Source organism: Populus euphratica, unplaced genomic scaffold (genome assembly GCF_000495115.2).
Source record: "Populus euphratica unplaced genomic scaffold, PopEup_1.0 scaffold20.1, whole genome shotgun sequence".
In the NCBI taxonomy this organism is placed as follows: Eukaryota; Viridiplantae; Streptophyta; class Magnoliopsida; order Malpighiales; family Salicaceae; genus Populus; species Populus euphratica.
Window position 1 is genome coordinate 1,036,506 of NW_011499854.1, and position 8,785 is coordinate 1,045,290.

Sequence of the window (8,785 nt, forward strand, 5' to 3'; positions counted from 1 at the left end):
TTATCTTTAAAACACAAAAAAAATACAGTATCTATATCTTCTCTCTCTACTCCTCGACCAGAGAAATGTGTGAAACCAATCCATTATTCCGTCGCTGCCAAAAAAAAAAAAAAAAAAACACCTTTTTCCCACCCTATTCTTTGCTCGATTTTCATGGCTTTTGCTTTTGCTTTTTCTTTTTTAATAATTTCCACATCTCATTAATCTAAAAACGACACCACCTCATCATTCCATATTGCCAAGCTTCTCCCCTCCTCCACTCCCAAGCTTCTCTGCTTATAAATATTCTTGCCTGCTCCCCTCTCTCCTCCTCCTCCTCAAAAGAAAGCTTCACCTTCTTCAAATCCTTCATTCCTTGCAAGGTGCACTTCTCCTCTTGTCCTGGGCCCACGTCTACTTCTTCTCTGCCTCTCACCTGAACCCAAGCTAGCCTTTGATGCAGTTACGTTTGTGATGATCTAATTCTCACGAGGTTCTTGCTTCCTTTTCTTTTCTTTCTTTTTTCTTTTTTTTTTCCCTGCAGAGAGATTTCGAGATAAAAACCATGGCTGCCGAGCTGGAAAAAAGCAACAAGGCACCTACCAAAAAGTTGCAGAAAAGCTACTTTGATGTGCTAGGCCTTTGCTGTTCTTCAGAGGTTCCTTTGATCGAGAATATCCTCAAGTCACTTGATGGTGTTAAAGAGTTTTCAGTGATTGTCCCAACAAGAACAGTGATTGTTTTCCATGACGATCTCATCATTTCTCAGCTCCAAATTGGTAATCATTTCTCAAACTTTAAATCTTCTCTTCCTTTAATTTTTTTGATCTTGATCCGTGTACTGTAGCTTAATTTCATTCTTTTCTTTCCCAGCCACTTGATTTTTGTTTTTTTTATTTATCTATGTTTTTTAAGAAAGCCATCCATGCCTTGGCTTTTTTCTCATGGCCCATTGAGGTTGCTTGCATAAATCACCAATTGAAATGCTTGTTCTTAATCATCATCCTAACACCTGGCTTACAAATTGTTTTGTAATAAATTACGTGTCTAAAAAAAGTTGCAGAACCTCAAATCCTCTTTCTCTGAATTTCCTGAACAAGTAAATCTTGAGATTTTGAAGAATCTTGATGATGATGTTTCTTGCACAAATACATGAACTTCGTAGTTGGTCATTTACTGCCTCTTGCTTGGACTTTGACAACGATAAATCCAAAAATTCGGCCAGAAAGGTCGATCAAGATGAGATGTCCGAGTCATTAGCTGGTGGGCTGTTGCTTTGGTGGCTGCTATAAATGAACTGGATGCCGAAAACTTGCCATGAAGGATTGCTTTTCCTACAATTCATTAACAAGCTTAATCTCTTCTTTTCAAAAATATGTTCCAAGTTTTACATTTTAAAATTTCACTTTAAGCAATATTCTTACCCATCTTTTCGATTTGTGCATCTTGTTTTACTATGTGTACTAGTAACAAGATGCTCGATCACAAATCCTTTTAAAGAATTAAAAAAATAATACTACTTGACCTACAAACTCAGTTTATGAGTTTTAGTTTCAGAAATTTCTCCACTTTTAATAATAATAATAATAAAAAAAGAGAATAAATTTTAATCATTTTTAAATTAATTTCTGGGCCACGTAACAATCCTCTTTTCAAAGGATAAGATGACATTATGATCTGCCAATTTCTATATGCAATTTATGTGACCCTCCTTTCTCTCTTCTATGAATGGATGCTGAAAGGAGCATTATGGTCCAAGAGTATAGTTTGTATACGTTATGTTTTTCATGATCCTGGGTTTTTCATTGTTAGGTTTGAAAAAGAATTGACTTCTTGCTGCTGGAACCACTTAATGCCAAAATTTGTATTCTAATTACTGGGACGTTGATTAATTCTTGACAGTTAAGGCTCTAAATCAAGCAAGACTGGAAGCAAATATTAGAGCATATGGAGAGACCAAGCACCGAAAGAAATGGCCTAGCCCATATGCAATGGCTTGTGGTGTGTTACTTTTGTTATCACTTTTGAAGTATGTCTATCATCCTTTGCGTTGGTTTGCTATTGGAGCAGTGGCTGTTGGCATCCTTCCCATCTGCTTGAAAGCTGTTGCTTCCTTGAGGAATTTTAGGCTTGATACCAACGTTCTTATGCTTATTGCAGGTAACTTATTTTTTCCTTTTTTTTTTTCCACTTACGTGAATAGCATGGATTGACATGGATTTTGCAGTGGTAGCTAAGTCAAATCGTTACTATTATTTCGCACCGAAAGTTTTCTGTTATTATTCATACTTGTTTTCTATCATCACTTTATCTTGTCTTTTGTGGATAAGTATGTCTTGGTAGTTTCACAAATCACTTTCCACGTATAGGCCACCGTTATATATTTACACCAGCTCCACCTTCCCTTCTATGTAAAGGTCCATATAGTAGCTGAAAATGTTTATAGGATCTTTCATCTGCTAGGAAACTTGATAAACCTAGCGCTAGGCTAGGCATATATCATATCTTCTTTCAAGTTAGAAGAATGATTGCACAGCTAATTCAGGATACTAACAAACCCGTTTGGTTTCTTAGAAATTTCTCTACCAGTTGTAAGCATAGTGGTTTCTTGGCAGCCCACGTGTTGATTTTTGCCAGCTAGTTATTAAATGTAGTCCGCCCATTTTCTTCAAGTTTGAGATTTTGACCATATAAATATAGTATGGAAAATTCAAGCTAACCGAATTTGACCTCCACTTATGGGCACTGGCTGCATAAATCCAAATGGTATCTTGTCTCATCCTTCTATGACTCTTGATGATTTTTTTTTTACATACTGGTTTCCTTCTTCCTTCAAATCTAACCTAAATAGTATTGCTGTAAAAGGTGAACAATGATTTGATGACTTTTAAGTTATTTATTACTCATAATGTGCTATATAATTTTAATTCTTTTCCAAGGATTCGATTTTTATCCTAAAAGCTATAAGACACATGGCATTAGGGCCACATTTGAAGTACTTGACCAAAGAGCATGTTGAAGTCAATAATGCTAAAGCATTTTCCTTCCCTTTTTTATGTTCCTTTTTACTGAATCTGTTAGCTTGGTGTTCCACAAATACATTGAATACTCAAAATGGCACGGCTTTACAAGTATATTTTACACATCAGAAAAGCAGTCAAGACCCCTCTTCCTTGGAAAACTGAAATATAGTATATTTTATTTAAACAAACACTCCAGAGAAAGTGTATGATTAAATAAGTAAATCCATAAAGTACAGACATTTGAACTTTTGAATTTAAACATGCTATCAGGACTCGCATGCAGCTTCTTGTCCAAATCTTTACTTGTTTTGTCTATATCTTTTAACCTGTTATCAAAGGAAGGATCAGTACCTTACTTTACTTGACTTTAGTAGTTGCTGTATAAGGTGAGAATTAATGCAAAGCTGAAACAATCTAACTTTTGAATTGGATTTGTAGTTAGTTTATTTTAGCAATAAAATATATTGGACTAAAGAAAAAGAAGTGAGAATTAATGTGAAATATCTATATTGAATTGCTGACGGATTATATTAATGTTAATAGTATATATTTGGATGAAGCAGGTGCTTGTTTATAGTATTATGCTTAATTTACTTGTCTGACTCACGAAGTATTAATTTGTGACAGTCATAGGAACAATTGCGATGGATGATTATATTGAAGCAGGAACTATTGTCTTCCTGTTCACTATTGCTGAATGGCTAGAGTCAAGGGCAAGCCACAAGGTAATCTTAAGATAGTAATTGTGTTAAAAATATGTATTTGTGCTAGCTAATAGTCTGCCATGTCCAATGATATAGTAGAATGGTACAATAAGCTGAAAATTTGTCTCCATTAATGGGTAGTAATTAAATTTGTGACTTCAGAACCTTGCTGTCTCAGGTTCGAATTTTGAAATGGTTAGCCCAGAATATTACCCTTGCTTTGTTGTAGTTGCAAGATCAAAATCAGTAATGAAACTTTGTAAATGGATCAAAGACATGGACATATTTTCCTTTGTCCTCAAACATATTGGAAGTAGAAGCCTAAGAACTACCATGCTGATTCTGGATGCTATTACAGAATGGAAATGAATTTCATTGTACATACAGTTTTCGATACTTAATGCTGAAAATACAATGTTTCTGCAGGCCAATGCTGTCATGTCATCATTGATGAGCATAGCTCCGCAGAAAGCAGTCATTGCTGAAACTGGGGAAGAAGTGGATGCTGATGAGGTCAAGTTAAACACTGTTCTTGCAGTTAAGGCTGGTGAAGTCATTCCAATTGATGGAGTTGTTGTCGATGGTAACTGTGAAGTGGATGAGAAAACGTTAACTGGAGAGTCATTTCCAGTCCCCAAACAGGTGGATTCAACTGTCTGGGCAGGCACCATTAACCTAAATGGTATCAATACCTCTTTCTGGCCTTGTGCGAATTGTTTCTGAATGGATTTTGGCTTTGGTGGTAATGGGGTATTTGCCATTCTCAGGTTATATGAGTGTTAGAACTACTGCTCTTGCTGAAGACTGTGTGGTGGCTAAAATGGCAAAGCTTGTGGAAGAAGCTCAAAACAGCAAGTCTAAAACTCAAAGGTTCATAGACAAATTTGCTCAATACTATACTCCAGGTTAGTCATGCTTCAGTCTAATTAAACACCATTCATCCTGTTTTATAGGCCTTGGCTGAAGTGAGTACTGAGTGTTAAAGAATAATATAAATTAAATTTTGAAACCTCAACCTTATAGCTTTAAGTTTATGGGTTAAAATGACTTTTTGACATGGTATTAGAACTTTGATGACCAAATAATCACGAGTTCAAATCCCATCATTCTCTCTTCTAATTTAATAGTACAAGGTAGTATGGGTTTGTATGAGTTTTAAATCTAAAAGGTTTTCACTTGAAAGGTATGCTAGAGAATAATATAAATAATATCTTGAAGTCTCACCTAAGAGCTTAAGTGCTTGGGTTAAGATGGTTTTTTAGTATTGAGAAGTAGTATTTGGACAGCCCTTCACTTCATTCTTTTAGAGTGAATCGGCCGCTTGATTTCTGGACAATCCTCCTACCTTCTCATTTATTTCATTTGTTTCCAATTTTCAGCGGTGATTATTATATCAGCTAGCTTTGCAGTGATACCGCTTGCACTACGATTGCACAACCGTAATCGCTGGTTTCGTTTAGCATTGGTTGTTTTAGTCAGTGCATGTCCATGTGCTCTAATCCTGTCTACACCAGTTGCAACATTTTGTGCTCTAACAAAGGCGGCATCAGCTGGTCTTCTGATCAAAGGGGGCGACTATCTTGAAACACTAGGCAAGATTAAGGTCATGGCTTTCGACAAAACCGGTACCATAACAAGAGGTGAATTTGTTGTCACAGATTTCCAACCTCTCTGCAATGATATCAGTGTAGACACATTGCTTTATTGGTAAAGACCAGCTCCATTTTGCTATAATTATGGTAAATTTTTCTCCACTGGAAAGTGATGTTCATGAAAGTTTCACAGGGTATCAAGCATTGAGAGTAAATCAAGTCATCCTATGGCGGCTGCACTTGTTGACTATGGAAAGATGCATTCAATAGAGCCACAGCCTGAGAAAGTGGAGGAATTTCAAAATTTTCCTGGAGAAGGAATTCAAGGAAAAATTGAAGGGAAAGATATATATATTGGGAACAGAAAGATTGCTCACAGAGCATCTGGAACAGGTAAAAGCCTGTATATCCTAGTAATAAACTGCTATCATTGGGCTTTCAAGGTGTTCTAATTGCTTTGGTGATGTGTTCTTATAGTTCCAACACTAGAAGGCGACAAGAAGACAGGAAAGTCTGTCGGATATGTGTACTATGGAGCAACTCTTGCAGGGATTTTTAGTCTCTCTGATAGCTGTAGGACTGGGGTTGCTGAGGCCATTAAGGAACTGAAGTCATTAGGCATTAAAACTGCAATGCTTACTGGAGATAGTGAAGCTGCGGCTATGTATGCACATGAACAGGCAAGCTCTTATCCATAATCATATCTGATTTATGTTCTATCTGCATTTAACTTCGAACTGACATGGAAGTAAATTGAATGCCATGTGCAGCTAGAGCATGCTCTTGAAGTTGTTCATGCAGAACTCCTACCTGAAGACAAGGCGGCTATTATTAAAGAACTTAAGAAGGAAGGACCAACAGCAATGATTGGAGATGGTCTGAATGATGCCCCTGCATTAGCTACTGCTGACATTGGCATTTCAATGGGAATTTCAGGTTCAGCACTTGCAACAGAGACAGGGCACGTGATTCTTATGTCCAATGATCTCAGGAAAGTACCAAAAGCCATCCGGCTTGGCCGTAAATCTCATAGAAAAGTGATTGAGAATGTGATTATGTCCATGAGCACGAAGTCTGCTATCCTGGCCTTGGCGTTTGCTGGTCACCCACTTGTTTGGGCAGCCGTTCTTGCTGATGTAGGTACATGCTTGTTGGTCATTTTGAACAGCATGCTGCTTTTACGAGGCACTCGTGCAGGAAAATGTAAAAAATCATCAGGTGCGTCGCATTCGCACAAACATGGTATTAAGAATTCATCACACAATCATCATAATTGTTGTTCTAGCCAAAATGTCAAGAAGGTGGAATGTGGGGCTCAAAAGTGTTGCTCTAGCCCAAAAGTTGAGCAGGTGCAGAGCGGGGCTCTAAACTCAACCTGTGCCTCAAGGTGTTGCTCTAGTCCAAATGTTGAGAAGGTGCCAAGTGGGTCTCAAAATTCAAGCTGCAGCTCAGGGTTTTGCTCTAGCCCTAAAGTTGAGAAGGTTCCCAGTGGAGCTCAAAATTCAAGTTGTGCCTCAGGGTGTTGTTCTAGCCAGAAAGTTGAGAAGGTGCAGCTTGCCGCTCAAAATTCAAACTGTGCCTCGGGATGTTGCTCTAGCCAGAAAGCTGAGGTGAAGCTTGTGGCCCAGAATCCAAGCTGCGACTCAGGGTGTTGCTCTAGACCAATAGTTGAGAAGGTTCAGAGCGAGGATCAAAATTCAAACTGTGCCTCAAGATGCTGCTCTAGCCAGAAAGTTGTGAAGGACCATTGTGTGGCTCAAAGTTCAAGCCTTACCTCAGGATGCCAATCTAGGCAACATAGTGTCAGCTCATGCAGAAACCAAGAGTGCGCTGACTCAGCTCAGAGCCATGATGCACCTGTAGCAACTAATGCTAGTGGAGTTCATGAAGCCAAGCACCACGATCATAGTTGCTTTAACACAGTCAATCCTAACACAGAGGCAAATCATCCACGCAGCCATGACTGTTCAAACCCTCCCAGATTGAAACATCTATGCCATAATTCAGTAGAAACTCAAGGTAAATGCTCAGATGGAGATGGTCTTCATAAGGAAAAACACTGCCACCATTCACACGGTGAACCTGCTGCTACTCATCATGGTATTCATCACCATTCAAGTCATTCTTCTCATGATTTAGAAGGCAGCCAAAAAACGACAGACAATACTACTAATTGCTGCTCCAAGAGCAGGTGTAAAAACACTATTGACATTCCCAAGAATGAAGAGTCAATAGGAGAGATTGTTGAATCCAGTTGCAGTCCCCAGCATCAACATCAAGAGTTACACCAAGAGTTGAAGAAGAAGTGTTGCACAGGCTGCGCTCCACCTCACACTGTTATTGATATCGAGCCAACAACCATGCATGCTTGTATGAGCATGGAGAAGAGAGAGATTGGTGGATGTTGCAAGAGCTACATGAAGGAATGTTGTAGCAAGCATGGACACTTTGCAACTGGCTTTGGTGGAGGTTTATCTGAAATCACCATCAAACAAGTATAAAGATCTTTAGATGAATATTGTTTTGGCTCTAGCGAAGAAACTAGGAAATTTTGGTGAAATAGGTGTAGTAACCAAGAACCAGAATTAATGAATGAAATGAAATGAAGAAGTGTGTTCGATGTTTACAGAAATATTGTATTTCATCAGTCTGCAAGTGATTAAAACCCTTGTACATCAATATGAATAATAATTAGTCATATATCTGAATTATGACAAGCTTGATCTTCTGTTTAACATTTTGAAGTAGTGAATTTTGTTCTTGGGTAGTTCTCCATTCTTGACCTGCATGTGCTGCTGTTTACGTATTAGGGGCTTTGCGGGGCTGGATCATGCATTGGTTCAATAACATTCATGAGTGGCCGTCATGTAGCCTGTGACTATTGGCTGGATTGCTTTTTTCAACAACAGGGGCACTGTTTTAATCCCTATTTAGTAGGACCCATTTAGAGATATTTGTTTTTTTTTTTTGGAAAGATAATGATTGGATTTCGAAACCCATCGATGTTGGGGTCCCGGAGCATCACTCAATTTCCTCCACCTTCTGGGACCAATCATTATTATCTTTTAATATAAAAGTCGAGAGTGCCTTCCCGATGACTTTTTTCATAGTAGGATAGATTTCTTTTTTTTTTACTCAAATCTTGAATTAATAAAAACTACAAAAGTAGAAGGTTGACCACTGTTCAAATCCCTCTTTTTTCAAACTTTTTTCTCATTCTGTTACATTTTTTATATTAAATTAAGCTTCAAATTAAAACGTGAAAGAAAAAAACGGCTAATCCTAAATTTATGATAATTTTTAATCTAATTTAAAAATTTATCTTATTTATTTTTCAATGAAAAAAAAATAAAAAAATTATCTAAAAATAATAAAAGATAAAAAATAATTGGTTGTTACGATAATAACAACAAATATGTTCTAACTTTGTTTGAATTTGATAATGGTTAGTTTTTCTTGAAAAGATATACGAAGAAAGAGATTGAGT

General features: G+C 37.4%; 1 protein-coding gene across 2 annotated transcripts; it reads left to right on the forward strand.

Moving 5' to 3' along the window:
* Positions 1-227: 227 nt before the first annotated feature.
* On the forward strand, positions 228-8,033 carry LOC105122535 (cadmium/zinc-transporting ATPase HMA3-like). Of its 2 annotated transcripts, XM_011021683.1 has the most exons (11): positions 228-362; positions 524-758; positions 1,882-2,139; positions 3,630-3,727; positions 4,133-4,388; positions 4,474-4,611; positions 5,086-5,413; positions 5,492-5,691; positions 5,776-5,978; positions 6,069-6,679; positions 6,746-8,033. In XM_011021683.1, the coding sequence occupies exons 2-11, from the start codon at positions 545-547 to the stop codon at positions 7,797-7,799; spliced, it is 3,360 nt and encodes a 1,119-aa protein (XP_011019985.1). In that variant the 5' UTR covers positions 228-362; positions 524-544; the 3' UTR covers positions 7,800-8,033. The 2 variants fall into 2 exon arrangements, with proteins under 2 accessions (XP_011019985.1, XP_011019984.1); XM_011021682.1 differs by having other exon boundaries at positions 6,069-8,033.
* Positions 8,034-8,785: the final 752 nt, after the last annotated feature.